This window comes from Maylandia zebra, linkage group LG12 (assembly GCF_041146795.1).
Source record: "Maylandia zebra isolate NMK-2024a linkage group LG12, Mzebra_GT3a, whole genome shotgun sequence".
NCBI classification, from domain to species: Eukaryota; Metazoa; Chordata; class Actinopteri; order Cichliformes; family Cichlidae; genus Maylandia; species Maylandia zebra.
In genome coordinates, this window is record NC_135178.1 from 39,176,020 (window position 1) to 39,192,857 (window position 16,838).

At 46.8% G+C, this 16,838-nt stretch overlaps 2 protein-coding genes across 2 annotated transcripts in view; one reads left to right on the forward strand and one right to left on the reverse strand.

The window, feature by feature from the left end:
- The first annotated feature begins 3,426 nt into the window (after window positions 1-3,426).
- On the forward strand, window positions 3,427-12,215 carry nudt18 (nudix (nucleoside diphosphate linked moiety X)-type motif 18). Its single transcript, XM_004571604.4, has 7 exons — window positions 3,427-3,620; window positions 3,709-3,881; window positions 3,967-4,077; window positions 7,930-8,032; window positions 8,192-8,315; window positions 9,408-9,532; window positions 9,808-12,215. The coding sequence occupies exons 2-7, from the start codon at window positions 3,711-3,713 to the stop codon at window positions 10,188-10,190; spliced, it is 1,017 nt and encodes a 338-aa protein (XP_004571661.2). The 5' UTR covers window positions 3,427-3,620; window positions 3,709-3,710; the 3' UTR covers window positions 10,191-12,215.
- Window positions 12,216-12,880: 665 nt separating this feature from the next.
- fam240a (family with sequence similarity 240 member A) overlaps window positions 12,881-16,838 on the reverse strand; it is a 7,283-nt gene continuing 3,325 nt past the window's right edge. The window contains exon 3 of the mRNA XM_012924813.2: window positions 12,881-13,081. Coding sequence (XP_012780267.1) covers window positions 12,970-13,081 — 112 coding nt within the window. The 3' untranslated portion in view covers window positions 12,881-12,969. The remainder of the gene's footprint in view (window positions 13,082-16,838) is intronic.

Below are 16,838 nucleotides of genomic sequence, written 5' to 3' on the forward strand. Positions count from 1 at the left end.
GTTCATCTCCATATTTTTATATCTATGTATAAAACAAAGTTCATCAGAGGCGTGAGCATCACAGCAGAGGCCTTTGTGTCAAAGGAACTGAGGATAAAACAGAAAATCATGAAGCAGATTTTCCTGGCCTGGCGTTTTATAGCAGATAGCTAGACTTGTCGTCAAGACCGAGACCAAAAAGTCCTTAAACTGCAGCCAGATGCTGCTTCGTTTACGGGTGTCGGGCATATTATGTGTTTTTGCGATGCACAGCCCTCCTCACCGCTGTCTCTCACTCACTGAGAGGACAGACGCACGCTCCACGTGACTCTCACCCTCTCTGTTTTTCACACAATGATATTATCCTATATCCTCGCATGTGATTGGCCACAATATGGAGGGATTGGAGCATAGCTGAGCCCCTGTGTGAGAGCTGAGCAGCCAAAGGAAATTAAGTGAGGAGCGGCTCTCGCTCAGTGGGAGTCGAGTCTGATTCACTACAAAGCGCTCTGTAAGCACGGCTCTTAGAGCTGATGCTTTTGAAATGACACATCATCGAACGTTACGGTGTGTGTCATGGAAACTGTTGACTCCAGATCTCCCGACCACTATGTCGATCTGAGACGGCGAGACCGAGACAAGACGGAGACAAGACGGAGACCACGTAAAAGTGGTCTCGAGACATCAAGTCTACAGATAACCTTAAAAAAATACTGCAGTCGATCCAAAACAGAAGAAAACCATGAATCAACATGTGAACATGACCTGATGCTGCTGAAGTGAAGCAGAGCAAAGTTACAGAGGTTTGATTACAGACACAGCTGAGCAATCATTTGTAAAAGTTTACATTTCTTCGGTTTGAACGGCAGAAATGAGGCATTGTTGTCAGAGCGACAGCGCTGAACACCGCAGCACTGCTGCGTGATAAGCAGAGAATAATGCAGAAAACAGAGATTTGATGGTAAACTGGTGTCTGAGGACACTGAGAGAGCTGTGCAGGAAGTAAAAGCCAAAGTCAGAGCGAGTTCATGACGATGTTTATCAAGCGTGAAGCGTAGTTTGGACCTTCGTTTGCCGCAGGTTCAGAGAATTTTGGTTGGAGAGAGAAAACCTGCAGCATCAGAATCACTGAGCTTTCGCTCTTCAGCCCTGACGGTGAGTCCGTGACGTCGGGTGAACGATCCACACTCTGTGTTTACATGTTTCTGCTCTCATTTACTGTTTCGGCTGTTTGCTGAAATAGTTTTGTGAGATTCTGGCGTTTCTGGCAAAATACATTTATATTTAAAAATCGATTCTAATGAATCGATTTCACTTTATTCAAACTAAAATCGACGGATTTTTTAAACCCACTCCTGCTCTGACTCCATTTAAGCTCCTTTAAATAATTTCCTGTGTAAAAACTAAAACACGAGGTTTCCCTCGTTTCAGTTTCCTTGGAAACAAACAAACAAACTTTTTAATTTTCTTTGTAATGCCTGAAAAAAAATAGTCACATCACTCTTCATTTACCCAGAATGCAGTGCAGACGCATGAAAACAATATGAATGATATTTCAGAGGGAGACATGAAGCCTCACAGACACATTTTATTGTTCCAGACAGCAGATAAATTCATTACTGTCAACATTTGTTTCACGGCAGCTTGTATCGCTGCTGCGACCTTCACAGCCCGTCTCCTGAGCACAATGGCAGCAGTTTGACGGTGCCGGCGTCTTTCGGAGGTCACGCGGTTTCAGCCGCGCTCTTTGGGTTTGGAGAAGGAGCCCAGCTGTTTGGTGTTGGCGTTCCTCAGCTGCTCCAGCTGCCGCTGGCCCCGTCGGTATAAATACTCAATGTGCATCACGTCCGTCTTCTTGATGTGGGAGTTCTCTCGGAACTCGTCGCGGATTCGGGGGAGGAAGCCCGGTTTGTCCTGCCCGGCTCGCAGGAACTGCCGGTACAGAGCGAGGACCTGCTTCTGCAGCTTACTGTGCCGCAACATCAGACCGAGTCAGCAGAGACAAGAGTCCAATCAGAGAGCAGCTATGCACACATGACGCTCCAACACCGGCGTGTCTCCAGCTGCGCTCCCTCACACGCCCACTCTGAACACACCACGAGGCTCAGCTTCACCTGTTTCTTCTCATTCAGGGTCTTAAAGACGACCTTTGCCTGCAGGAAGAACACAAAGAGAACCGAACAACAAAACAGCGTTCAGGAAGATTCATCGCGTCACGGTCGCTGATTTTATTCTCTCACAGGAGAAAACTGACACCTTGAAGACACAACAGAAGGCGTCTGCTCACCTGCAGCTCCATATTTATATCCTGCAAGAACAGCTTTGCATCAGTCAAAGTTCAAAATAATCCTTCTTTAGCTCACGTTCTCTCTGTCTGCCTCCTAGCATGCCTTCCTCCTCTCCTCCGGTCAACAGCAGCACAGTTCCCCCTGAGCCAGACTGAATATAACAAATGTTCTCCTTCTACCTGCTTGTTTTTATTTCGAATGCATTCACTGGAGTTCTGATGAAGGAACACGTGTTTGTGTCTCTCTGTTTCCATTAATGTGGTCTGATCTTTAACTCATGTGTGTTTCATATTCCCGCACAAGCATGAACGTGCACGCGAGCCCCGACTGTGCACACAGGTGTCGACGTAAAAGCACGTTTTTATTTCAGTAAAGATTCTTCCTCCGTCCTTTTTTACCCCCCGCCTCTGCTGATTTTCTCATCACTGATTGTTTTCTGTGATAACTGAGCTCACCCGGCACACGTTATAACAACAACAGCGTTTAGGTGTGTCTCTCACTAAAACACATTTCAGCTAAAATAACATAAATAATTGATCTTTGGATTCTGACTGGATCCTTTGACCCTCCTGAGTAACAGTTTTTACAGTAACACATACAGTAGTATTAGCATTACTTATATTATAGTACTACACGCAGTATTACCAGCAGCTGTGGCTTATGAAAGTAACCCACAGCCGGCTGCTGGACCTCAGGATTGATCAGCGAGAGCGATCAGTTCAACTTCCTGTTTACCTGACGGAGTTCCGCTCGGACCGGTTCGGACCGGCTCCGCTGCTTCACCTGTTTGTCCTATTCCACCGTCACAGGTACGTCTCCCGGCTCTCTGTGACCTTATTGCGTTATAACACCGGCCTGAGTCGCAATGACCAGGACAAACTACAAAACACGTGATTTCCGGGTCAGATTTTCACAATAAAGCACGCGCACAGACAAATAAAAGCTAATACCCGTTTTAAGAACGCTGCTCCTGATTGGTTAGAGCTCAGTTACCTTCTGATGTATTCATCTTAATTTGTACCGTCCAAATCGCCCGTGGGGGGTGTTCGAGTGGGTTAAAAGCTCTTACTGCGGCGGCGCGGAACAGGAAGATTAGTAGCACTTCCGGTGTCACCTTCTGGAGTCAAATGTCAAAACAGGCGAGCTGAAGCAGTTGGGCTCGTGCTTTTATCACCGGCATCTGTTTCCGGGGGAAGGCTTCCGTGATTTATGACGCCGGTACCTGCGGAGAAAGTAACGAAGTACTTTTAGTGAACTACAGTTTTCAGGATTCAGATCCGACAGTAAGAGAGGAAGCTCTCCCCGCTTCTGTCACACCTGGTAGAGACCAGAAACACCACACCTGGATCACAGGTGAGCCTCTGCGCGCTTGCAGTCACAGCCTCGAGCTTTGAGGTGTTTTTTTAGCTGATGAAGACGCTCTCTGTTCTTCCTCTTACAGACATGGAGATGACAGCTGAGGAACAGCAGCAGGTGGAGGAGCAGGTGGAGAGGCTGCTGAGTGGGCAGGGGTCAGAGGTCACTGTGTGTGATGTGGGCCTGGAGCAGAGCAAACCCGCCACTCTGAGGAAGAACGTCACCTACATCGTCTGTGCTGTCATCTTCAATGAAAAGGTGAACAGAGGTCACCACAGGTAGCCACTCAGTCTCATCAATACCCTTAAATGATCAATTATTTAATTAATTAACACTCCTTCAGGAGGAGGTGCTGATGGTCCAGGAGGCCAAACCGGACTGTTACAAACAGTGGTATCTTCCTGCTGGGAGGGTGGAGGTGGGAGAGAGCCTGGAGGAGGCAATGAAGAGGGAGGTGAGTGAGGAGGAGCCTGAAGCTGCAGCTCCTCCAGCGTCCAGCAGGGGGAGCAGTGAGTCAGTCCCCATAGACTCCCATGTTAAAACAAACCTGTTTACAGCCTGATACACAAACAGTTTGGTCTCTGTGGATCATATACTCCTTCATAACAGCTGTATGCGGAAGAGCGTTTCTATTACTCACCTGTTCAAATTGTATTAAGGCTTAAAATTTGCATTAATAGGGGCGTGGCCTCTTTGACTGACAGGTAGATGGTGGTACAGGTGGCTGTAGCAGCTAGCTGTGCTAGGCTTCACCTTAACTAATGGGAGTCCCTGAACTGGACCTCTGGACCGTGTTTGTGCTGTCGGAGCCTTTTGGAGCGTTTTAACGACATCATGTGACCAATAATTTGCCTGCTGTGATGTCACTGTAGAAACAGAGCATCCGAGGAGGCGGAGCTACAGTTCAGATATTACTGAGCACTGATTAGCAGATATGTGTTTGTGTGATGTTTGCATAAGGTCTGTGAATGCAGCTTCCCAACTTTCTAACCAAGATATGTAGCATTAATTAACTCCTCCCACTTGACCAAATACGATCACTTAAGGTTGAAAAAGTCAAAATACTGAAATAACAGTTTGTTTTTTCATTGGGTAAGCACTGCCCTCCTTGCTTGCCCTGACAAAACAACACTGCTTTGCAGACATCAGGAGGCGAGGAGGAGGAGTGATCTGGCTTTAACCTCAGTGTTATGTCACCTGTGTGAACATGTTTTGTTTTTTTTGTATGTCAATAAAATGTCTGAAAATTCATAATCAGAGACTTTGTGGAGCCCCAGGTGGACATTAGAGGAACTGCAGGTTTTGGGGTTTCAGTGTTTTCTTGTCTTTTTAACTCTTTTATTAAGAAAGTACATTGAACATAACAGTAGTATGACTCTCTACATTGCTTTTGCTTTCAGATTTGTAAACTTATAGTTGAAATATAAAACCCGTAAGAACTTGGGTTGGGGGTAGTGGGGCAGCCAAGTTAGCTTCGCATTATTAAGGTTTCAAAGCTTTGAAATGCCCCCTTGCGGACAGATGATAATAATTGGTTAGGCCTGTTGGACTCCAGTTCTTGAAGCTCTTATCGCACTGATTCAGGGTAAAGTCTGAGTCATATACGCACTATCTAAAGACTTTAGAGGCATTTCCAAACCACAAATTCTTATTGCTTCACTCCAAGCAGATATCATTACTCGTAGTGTTGGTTCATCTGGCAGGTTTGTTTTGTTCTGTAGCTTTGTGTCTGATATTAAAGCTGTAGCTGGTATTACTTTAACATTTGTTCCTTCCAGATCTTTCCATCCCACAGTGTAATCTAAACAACAGAGACATATCAATGGCCTTAACTGAGCTGCACAGTAATACTCTCATAGACTTAGAGGGTTTTATATTTAACTCTGGCTTTGTTCCCTTTCCAAATGTATTTTGACAGCAGTCTATCCCACTCCACAAACTGTTTTTGTGGTGTGGGAATCTGTAGCGACCGAAACAAATACAGCATGTTTAATCTAATGGCTTCAATCCTAGAGTGTAGGTCCAATAAAGGGATGGGATTCAGAATCAGAATCAGAATACTTTATTAATCCCGAGGGAAATTAGGGATCCCATCTTTGTATATCAGATTTTATGGATTCATTCACAGGACCATAGTTGGCATCAAACATTTTGGTGACGTCACGATGTATTACCCCCCTACGTACCTAATGCTACCTGCGTCCCATTTCCATTTACAGTGATTCTTCATTTCGATTGGTGGATCGTAGTTTAGAGTTAGTACCTGCGTTTTGTTTACATTAACCTTGTATCCCGAGAAACTCTGAGAGCATTTCCATGATTTTGGGGAGTGCCTGTGTGGGACAGGATGTAGTAGGTCGTCGGTGAACAGTGCTAATGTCTGGTCCCCTCCTGCTGTTCTTACTGTCTCTGCCTGATCCACTGATGGTTCTGTAAACAAGCTGTTTCTGCTGATTAAACGAGCTTCACAGCGTAGCTTCTACTGGACATGTACTTATTGGCTTCCACTGCCGTGTCGTAAATCTTTGTTTATCGGTATATTTCACCTTAGCTAAGCTGGAGGGGATCTGCTGCTCTTTCAGGGTCTCGCACACGTTGGCGTATTCTCTTGGTTTTTTTAGAATCGGGGGGTTAGTCAGGGTCCAAGCTCACTTGGTTGGAGGTAAATCCTCTGTTCTGCCATGCCGTACGAAGCAGAAGTTCCTTTGTTTTGAAGCTGAGGAATTTCACAATAATAGATCGCAGGGGAGCGTCGCCTGGGGGTGGTGCGCCCGTTCGATGCGTACGTCAAGTTCATCTTTGGACGGCCCCAGGCCTTCCCGCGGAAACTTCTCAACAAACTCACTCACTGTTGTAGAGCCCGCTCTGCTGTCTCGGGTACAGCAGAAATGCATTTGTTCTCTCTTCCTGTACGGCTCTGTAGGTCTGTCAGTTTATCCTCCACCTTGTAACAGCAGTCTGGCGAGGAAGGAGCGGCTAGCAGGTCCAGCGGGCATGAGGTGTGGAGGTTAGCCGGATAACTCGAAGCCAGTCAGTTAAATTAAAGAACAGACCTTTATTCATTGTCAGAAACATAAGACCATACAAGCCAGGTCTCCACGGCTCTACTCTGTCCGTACATACATGTGCGGGGATCGGTAATCCCGGCGCCAGGCCGTTACAATGGTGAGGTCTGTCCTGAGAGCAGAACACGAGCAGCATGTAATGGCTGCCACGCTATACTCACACACCCACTAGGAGACTCCGCCAACTACTACAATAGTAGGGCAACCCCCCTAGTGGTGCGATAACACAATAAGGGTTGTTACAACCTTCACCTGTAGCTTTATTTTTTCAATCATGGCGACCTCGGTGTTCTCGATCCTGCCCTCAGCCTCGTCCAGTCTGGCGCTCACCTTTAGGATTTCTTCCTTGATCTCCCCAGTTGTGCACTGTTTTCTTGGCGAAAGTCTTTTATTTCCTGTAACAGTGTCCAAGTCAGCCATATTTCAGCCGTTGCCTGCTGGGGTTGATTCACAGTGTGCGGCAGCAGGTTTGCAGTGAGAGGAGAAAGGTATCAGCCTGGAAGCTATCATTATTTTCCCACCGTTAAACTACCACTTCATTGCCACCTCCGAGTATTGGTTTGGTGTATTTCGCTCACCCCCTTCTTTATTCACCTCGAGGTGCTGCCATCACAGTGACGTTCAAATCGGAAGTCCGTTTCAGTGTTTTCTTTCATTAAAGATGATATTTGGGAGATGACATGAAGCTTTATGGAACTTAAATTAAATGTGTAGTTTTTTTAAAGGCCATCATTAGAAGGGACTGCACATTGATGAGTTTCCAGGTTGCCTCTGATTTCTGCTGCAGTATTTAAAGCTGCCCTGTGTTGAGCAGCAGCTTTGTGAGATGTTTGCTTCAGCTATAAATTCAGTGTCACACTTTTCCTGCTATCCGTGTCGGATCACAGGCGCAGCAGTCCGAGCCGGCCTGCACAGAACTTCGTGCTTTCCATCCCAGACTCGGCTCAGGAGGACGTAATGCTGTGAAAGGATCTCCGTCCTCTCTGTGATCACCACCCTGCTACAAACAGCAGTCTTGCTTATTGCTGCTCCTCTGACTGAAGAGCGAGCTGCTTGGTTGGTCTTTAGAAGAAGTGTTGAGTGATGCATCAAACGCACCTCTTTGTGTGAGGGTACTCAGATAAAAAGCTGATGAGCAGCGCTGGGATGTCTTTGATCTGGGTTTCAGGTTTTGTTGAACCAGCTCATGCAGAGAAAGCCTGGCTTTGTCTTCCATCAGCTGCGGTTCTCTTTGTCTGCAGGTGAAGGAGGAGGCGGGGTTTGAAAGTGAGCCAGTCACCTTGCTGCTCATCCAGGAGCAGGGACCTCAGTGGATCCGTTTCATCTTCCTGGCCAAGGTCACAGGTCAGAGGTCACACACTTTATTAGTGTTGAAGGGTGACCTTTTTACTCCGAGCCCCTGAACGCATCGTTAGCTTTGTCTGGTTTGAGGAAGCTGGGTGAATATGTGTATCACATGAAGGGCAGCAGAGTTTAAGGAGCGTGTCTCTCCTCTTCTGTCAGGGGGAAGTTTAAAGAGTCTGTCAGCAGCAGATCAGGAGTCTCTTCAGGCCTCGTGGTGGGACAGACATTCAGAGCTCCAACTCAGAGGGCGGGACATCCTCCGCCTCATCGAATCTGGACTGAAGTATGTAAACTCAGCGAAACACACCACAGAGTTGAGTTTAGTTATCGATTAACCTGCAGCATCACTTTAAATTCACATCAGTTTTATTTATGGAGTACCAGTGCACTTAAAAGATAGTGTCTGTCTCCTGAATCCAAACTGGAAGCTGGTTCCACAGAAGAGGGGCCTGAAAACTGAAGGCTCTGCCTCCCATTCTACTTTTAAATACTCTAGGAACAACAAGTAGGCCTGCAGAGCGAGAGCCAAGTGCTCTAATAGGGTGATATGGTACTACAAGGTCATTAAGATAAGATGGGGCCTGATTATTTAAGACCTTGTATGTGAGGAGCAGGATTTTGAATTCTGGATTTAACAGGAAGCCAAAACAGGAGAAATCTGCTCTCTCTTTCTAGTCCCTGTCAGCACTCTTGCTGCAGCATTTTGGATTAGCTGAAGGCTTTTCAGGGAGTTTTTAGGACTTCCTGATAATAATGAATTACAGTCGTCCAGCCAGGAAGTAATAAATGCATGAACTAGTTTTTCAGCGTCACTCTGAGACAGGATATTTCTAACTTTAGAGATGTTGCACAAATAGAAGAACTTTTGTGCATATTTGTTTAATATGTGCGTTGAAGGACATGTCCTGGTCAAAAATGACTCCAAGGTTCCTCACAGCGTTACTGGAGGCCAAGGTAATGCCATCCAGAGTAAGAATCTGGTTAGATACCATATTTCCAAACTTTTCAGGGCCGAGTACAATAACCTCAGTTTGATCTGAATTAAGAAGCAGAAAGTTAGCGGCCATCCAGGTCTTTATGTCTTTAAGACATTCCTGCAGTTTAACTCATTGGTGTGTGTTATCTGGCTTCATGCACAGATAGAGCTGGGTGTCATCAGCATAGCAGTGTAAATGTATGCTATGTCTTCTAATGATGCTGCCTAAGGGAAGCATGTATAATGTAAACAGAATTGGTCCTAGCACTGAACCCTGTGGAACTCCATAATTAACCTCAGTGTGTTTAAAAACTTCCTTTATCTGAGTTGTTCAGCCTCTTTTTGATCTGTACAATGTTGACGTGGCGACTCCTGACTTTCCTGCCGTGCTGCCTTCAGGTACCGTCTGAGTCCCTGCCATCCTGTCACGCTACCCTTAGACCTGAGCTGCCGTCACGTGGTGCAGAGACTCATGTTGGTCTTCGTCGGTGCTGAGGAGCACATCTGGGTTCTGCTCATCAGAGGTACCAAACTCACTCGTTAGCACTGACAGAAAACTTCACGGACTCTACAGTTTGGCTTTTTTCCTGAAAACACGGCCGAGTTAAAGTGTTTTAAGTGTGACATCTTCCTAAATAACCTGTAATTAAGTAGGACCCTGAGCCTCAGTAACAGACTGAACTAAATTAAATAATGCAATATATTAGAAAGTTACAAATATAAGAAACAGTCCTAATATATATAAATACCTCAATGATAAATATCCAGAATATTACAGGCGTGATTTTTTTGCTGGCAGCCCCGGAGCCCCACCTCCCAACAGCGGCGGCGGTGAGGACCCACGCGGTGACCTGGGCGGCCAACATGGTGGTGCAGGAAGCCATGCAGTCGGCTTACTACGACCATGATGTCAACACGCTGGGCGTGCTCAGTCTGCAGCACAACGGCCGACAGAATGGCAAGACGGACGGCGTGTGCTTCAACACACTGGTGGCGCTGACGCCTGACCACGTCCAGCGCGATGAGGACGGGCGCAAGGTGGAGTGGACACCGACGGGGCAGCCTCCGCGTGTGGAGCACCCTCGCTACGTCTGGCATGAAGTCCAGAAACAAACGCTGAGGGAGAAACTGCTGGAGAAAACCAGAAACGCCGCCCTGGTACCGATCCACAGCCTGTACTGACCGCCGGCGCCGGGCGTACAGGGACGACACCAACTGTACTCTTTGACAAGAATGAGAAGTTTTAGGTTTTATTCTGAAAGGCAATCTATGCCAGTAACTGCAGCAATAAAATGAAAGATGATGACTGTCAGGGAATCACTCCGACCGCCCCCAGACTGGAGCTCCCGGGGTCGTCGGGGGCGGTCCAGGGTGGGGGGAGGGACCTCAGAGCCTTACTGGTCCTCTATCATGTAGATTACGAGTTACTGATTTGTTGTGAAATTCTGTCTTCAGCTGATTAAGGACATGTCCAGCATCGCTCACTGACCTGTGGAGAAGCTGATCATCTGCTCGCTGCTCTTGACGAAGGCGGTCGCACTTATCTCCTCTCCTCCTCCTCTCCCTTATCTTCCCTGCTTAGCCTCTTGTGTCCTTGTCTAGTCTCGTGGTTTTTGTATTACTTTTCCCTGAACACTCTCTCACAGTCTGTTCTCTAAAACCTAAAAGAGAATTATGGATTTGATCAACTGGTTGCTAAATGCAATCGACACCCTTTTCTCAACGAGAAGTCTGGGCTCGGGTGAGCCTGAGTGCTGAAGATATCTACCTATGAACCATGATAACAGGGTTCTGATCGGAGCTGGCTTGGCCCTGACTTATTGCAGAATTAAGGAAGCGGAACCAGCTGTTCAAACCCCCACAAGGCTGCCCGCTGGGATTGAAACGATGGGAGAGGCTCAGAATAAGATCTCTGACTGCAGACTGGATACATCTTGGAGAAGCTCACTGCGGTCGTGAGTTCTCAGTTTTCCAGGGAAAATTAATACAAAAAACACGAGACTAGACAAGGACATAAGAGGCTAAGCAGGGAAGATAAGGGAGAGGAGGAGGAGAGGAGAAAAGTGCGACCTCCTTCGTCAAGAGCAAGAGCAGAATCGGCTCCTTGAGGACAAGAAATGACAACATCACAGAACGCAAGTATGGTGAAGCTCGCGGCTCTCCAATGGGAGATTGAGAGACCAGTGTTGGACTGTACAACTGCTTTGAAATTCATATGAGCTGTTCGCACTAAAGTAAAAAGCACCATCACTTCATGCGGAGACCCCTTTGGCGCCAGCTGCGGTCTCAAGGCTGGAGCTGAACAACAACACCCTGATAACGACTGTGTTGAGTCTGTTCTTCCCATTCCATGCAAGGCCACCTGGGTTGGCTGGAAGACTGTTTACTTAGCCTGGCAGGGCGAAGGACACTGTCTCAGCTGAACTCTGGACACACACACACACACATATACACTGATATGCACACACTCATCCCCCCTCCCTTTCCAAACGCCTTCGACGCTTATTCCCTTCCGATGCTGACGGGGATCAAGGAGACCAGCGCACGCAGGCCCGGATGTGCTGTCTAAGTCGGCGGTCTCTCACCTTTACCCATCCCTGTTGCTTGTCATGTGTTTCTTTGGTGTATTAAGAGTTTTTTCATGTGCTGAGGTGTTTTTTCTGTTCTCAAACTGATCTCCCTGTTGGAGCTCAGTCTGGGGGGAGTTATTTTTTTTCTTTTTTTTAAACATTTATTTATTGGTTTTAACCGGTTTTACACGATGCACCGTGAGCAAAAATAAATAAATAAATAAATAAATTAATAATAAAATTAAATAAATAAATAAAAACAAAACCACAACATACACACATATTTTTTTCTCCTTATCTTTCCTCATCTGGTGCTTTTTCCATTGTTATACCTCTCTGTCCTGTCTTCCCCATGTGATGTTTGTGTAATGTATGTGTGGTCGGAGGGCAATAGGTCGGCAGCCTTATGAAATTTCCCCTTGTGGGACTAATAAAGGTATATCAAATCAAATCAAAATCACTTCACAGCTGGGTTGGATTATTCTATAATAACGTCGTTCATGAGTATGTTCATATCATTATCTACATGTGCGACGTATTTAATAACTAAAGCTGTGTGGTACAGCTGGGGCCCCCTTAAAGCCCCCCCTGCATGCTGCACTGCTGGAAAGAGAAAAAAGCAGAAATTATTATTGTCATTATTTTTAAATATATGTGTTTATAAATAAGTCTAAAGTTTCCAAAATAAAGAAAAAAAACACTGGTGGGGAAAAAGTCACTATGACTTCCTAAACATATGTTAAACAGAAACAACGCCCCCTGGTGGCCAAAGTCTTAAATTCTGCAGAGAATAATTCATAAAATTAACTTTTTTATGCTTCTGTAGAAAAACAACTGAAAACTTAAAAAGTTTGTATTTGTGAAGCTGCTGTGAGAAAACTTGAAATGACTGAAGAGTGAATTTAAAATATTTAATAGTTGTTTTTATTTCAGTTACGTTCCAAACACTGACCCAGCTCTGCTGTTTGCTGGTGTTGAAGGGGACTGATGGTTTTGTCACTAATGGTCACTTATAGATTATTTATTGGTTCACACGCTGCATGTGGCCGGCGTCGGAAACTCCTTCATGTTCCCACCTTTACTGGACTGAACGTTCAGCCCCTCCTCGAGGTTTGTTCCTGTTTGTCCAGCAGATGGCGCCATGTTGGCGGTCAGAGGCTTCAGAGTGAGTCTCAGTGATCTTTACACCTGCTGCAGAATCAGCACAGCCTGACACTGCTGGCTCTGATGCACTGATGTGTTTGAGATGCAGGAACTAAAACAGAACATTCAAACTCTGACTCTGAATGAATCACAGACGCGTCTATTTTCCAGCTCTTTATTTCTCTCACACAGCAGCAGGAGGAGACGCGGTTGTTGGCTCAGCAGCTCTACGGCGAGTTATCGGGGGCTCAGGTCTGGTCAGCTGACGGCTCCATCTTCATCTTCCTCATGTAGTTGTCATTGAGGTTCTTCAGGTGTTTGGTTCGGTTCTCCAGACGGACCAGCCACTCCCCCCTCAGCCTGAAACACACAGGAAGGACGGTTACATTACATCATGCCAGCGCATCACATGACACCATGTAGTCAAACTCCACCCCCATCTTGCTGTTACACACACTGCACGTGCTCAGCAGTGGTTCTGCAGACCTACAAAGGTCACGCAGGTTTGTGACCTTTTATAAACCACCTGCTTCAGCTTTCGGTTTTCGTTCTTATGGTTCCGGCCTTAAAGCTACCGTGTCAGGGTGAGCGTCATCATATTCATTAACAGTATTTTAAGAGGATCTGATCGTAACAGCGATGCCTGGAGGTGGTCGGTGGCGTGCAGCAGTGCTGAGGTCAGAGCTTCAGAGCTTAATGAGCTCTGAGTCTGCAGCAGATCTGGTGTCCTGGTGACAGCTGCGGCGTTATCGCTGTCGCATCAGCGCTTTTATTTCACCAACACCCACGAGCGTGCTCGCCTGTCTCTGTGAGGCTCGATGAAGAAAGAACACCTCGTGCTGCTTTCTTCTTCTTCTGTTTGGCTGCACGTCACAGACAAATCCTTCACCTTCAGTCTCAGTACTTGACTTCCCTTACAGTGCTCACAGATACGATTTCACCTGAATGACCTCTGAAGGTTTCATCTAAATAAGTTCAAACAGTATTTCTGCTCAGGTTTTGTTGCTTCTGCATCTGTTTTCATTCTCTGTGCTGCAGTTTTCATCTTTATTGACAGAAACTACTGGAACACTGCTCTGTGCCAAAGAAACTGAGCTGCACCGCGTCCGATTCAACTCTCTGACCGGATGTTATTGGCTGCTGATGTCACTGATGGGATGTTATTGGCTGCTGATGTCACTGATGGGATGTTATTGGCTGCTGTCTGTAGGAAGAAGGCGTTTCTCCTTAAAGATGGTGGAGAGGTCAAATCATCACAAGTTGCCAGCCTGCCAGTCCAAACTTTTTTCTGGTCCTTCCTTTGGGACACACCTGAGGACAGAGGCTGTTTGAGGGGTCAGGGTGTACGTTATGTCACTGAAAGGCTTCACAACCACAGGTGCACAAACGTGCGGCAGACAGGAAGCGACTCCAGGACACAAAGGCAAAGAAATAACAGACGTTCGTCTGTGAGGCGTCACATGTTTGAGTGTAACCCAACCCTCGCCATCAGCTGTCCTCACCAGCTCTTTGTCGCCTTCCTGTCAAGTTTTTCGGATTATTCCATTTGTCCTGATAATCTTCCTGATGTCAGCCGAGGCAGACAGACGGACAGGTAGGCATCTCGCTCCTCTGCACCAGGAGCAGAGGAGCGAGATGCGAGATTTTTTTACGGGTTGTATGGAAGCCCCAAACGCAATTTCATTGTTCTTGACAATGACAATAAATAAATACTTGACTTGACCAACGCTTTAAGACCTTCATCTGACACAAAGGTGTTGCTGAAGCAGCATCAGAGTGATTCAAGTCCAGCCCGGCTCACTGGTTTAGGTTAGCATTTCTCCTTTCAGCGTGCTGAGCACCGCCACTATGACGTCTCTTATCCACAGAAGTGCCAGCGACTCATCCAGAACCAGTTTCACACATTTTCACCAAAACATGTGGGGTCATTGCTCCAGGCTCAGTACTGCACCACAGTGACATCACTGAGTGTCTCACTATGATTGGCAGATGTCCTCTTCAGGTCGTCTCCTGGTGCACCTCTTGTTCTGCACCGGCTGTTTGCATGTGCTTCACTCTGAGATCACCACGAACCTCAAAGTTGTGGGTCCTGAATCACCAGTGTGACGCAGCGGTGCAGGAGGCGGTGCAGAGGTGCAGCTAAATTATAATCAGCCAGGCTAAGGTCTGGGATCTGCAGCGAGGACCTGCAGGATGAAGCTAACCTGTCAGCTGATCAGGAACAAAACGAAATGATTTAGAGAAGCCAGAGAGTCACGTTCAGCATTTTTCTCCTCCTCTGCTAAATATAATTAATATGACTGCAGCCACTTCCTGTGCTGTTGATGAGCTGCTTCTTCTACAACATCTGCTGCTATGACTGTGGCCATTCAGGCTCCTCTACTACTGCTACACCCTCTGCTTAGACTTAGACCTAAACACTACCACAGCGTCTGTAACTCCTCCCATTTCTGCAGCTTCTGCTCCCACTGCAGTGGGTCTACTAACCACAGGGTTTGTGGTTCAGTCCCTGGATCCTCCAGCTGCATGTTGAAGTGTCCTTGGGCAAACACTCCACCCTCAGGTGCCTCCATCAGAGCGTGAGTGTGAAGGTTTGGATAAAAGTTCTTCGGCACTGAAATACCCTTCCATGAACGGGGCGTGTCTCGCTCTGCTCTCCTGTGCTAGTCCAGCACGTCCACGCCTGCGATGACCTCTGTGTGTTTTACTGTTACAACCTCTCCTCCTGCTAACGCTTCGACTCCTCAGCTTCTACCTGAACTTTAAATTTAGTTTTACTTGTTTGGTGTTTGAGCTGCAGGCGAGGGGTGGAGGAGCACCGTCTAAAGAGGTGCCGCCTTATATCTGAGCTCCTGAAGCTGTGGAGGAGCTGTGATGATGTCACGGGTTCATGGCTCATCACTGTGTTTAATCTGATCCAAGTTTTCTTTCAGTTTTCATGAATGAATGTTTTTTTAAATGCAGATGTTTTGAAAATAAATGAATCTATTAAACGAGTGTGGAGGAACAATATAACTTGATTTAATTATAGATAAGTTTAGCTCTTGTAATTATGCACTCATATGTATTTTTATGCTCCATGGAGCTGTGGAGCTAACACTAATATCAGGACACTCTGGCCTCACACTGTGGACACGTCAGCAGAGAAAAGCCCCCACAGATCCTCACTGATGGACTCGCTGCAGCTCATTGAGAAAAGCAGAAACTGAGCGTGCTGAGCTTCACGTCGATGTCCTTTCATGAAACAAAATTAGTTTTGGCTTCAGCGACGCAGACGCACAGACCGAAGCATCCGTTAGATGATTATTAATATCAGAATATCTTCTAAATTCAGCTGCTGTGTCTGTGCTCGCGGCCGGCCTCCGTCACTCATCGCTCCGAGATTATCACCTCGGTGCTTCGCAGCACATTTTTCCAGCCCCTGCTCAGATCACACATAACGTACACAATTAGCGCGGACTAGAGTCGGGGTTAGAGGCAGCGGGGAGCCAGATAGCTGTGGAGTTGGGGGGTGCATGGTAATAGATAGCCGAAGGATTAGGAGATACACGGTAGTGATAGGTGGGGGATTAGGATACAGGGTAATGGATAGCAGAGGGATTACGTGAGATGAACTGAGGTTAAGGGGGGAGGAAGATGAGTGAGAGGGGTTAAGGCGGATAGGGCTAATAGCTGATGTAACATCAGGAGGTCAAGTTTAATAAGAGGATATAAGATAAATCAAAAGAGCAGCAGGACCGGGGCAGGAGGCTCCTCCATCAGTGGCAGCACTGACCTGTTCTGACCTTCTCGCTGAGTCTGCGTCACCGTGCTCACTCTTACCTCCTTCCACCAGGTGTGTTGTGTTAGTCGCTTCCTGTTTTGAACCTGCTCCCAGTTTGTGTCACACCTGTGTGTGAGCTGTGCAGGATGTTAGCCGTGCTGATTCTTGTTCGATGGAGGATTTTGCTTTCCGGCCCCTCACCGTCTCAGCTCACTTTGTTGTCTTGATTAAACAACGGACTGATCAGAAGGACACCCGGGCAGACCCAGGACAGCCTGGAGACAACTTGTCTCTCTCTCGGTTGGTTTGAAGACTCCAGCCCGCCATCGTCCTGTTTCCTTTGCTTCCTTCAGA

Excerpts from the sequence above, each read along its gene's own strand:
- nudt18 (XM_004571604.4), top strand. The coding sequence starts at position 3,711 with ATGGAGATGACAGCTGAGGAACAGCAGCAGGTGGAGGAGCAGGTGGAG. Across the intron at positions 3,882-3,966 it reads CTGTCATCTTCAATGAAAAG|GAGGAGGTGCTGATGGTCCA; the intron begins GTGAACAGAGGT and ends ACACTCCTTCAG. Across the intron at positions 8,316-9,407 it reads CTCATCGAATCTGGACTGAA|GTACCGTCTGAGTCCCTGCC; the intron begins GTATGTAAACTC and ends TGCTGCCTTCAG.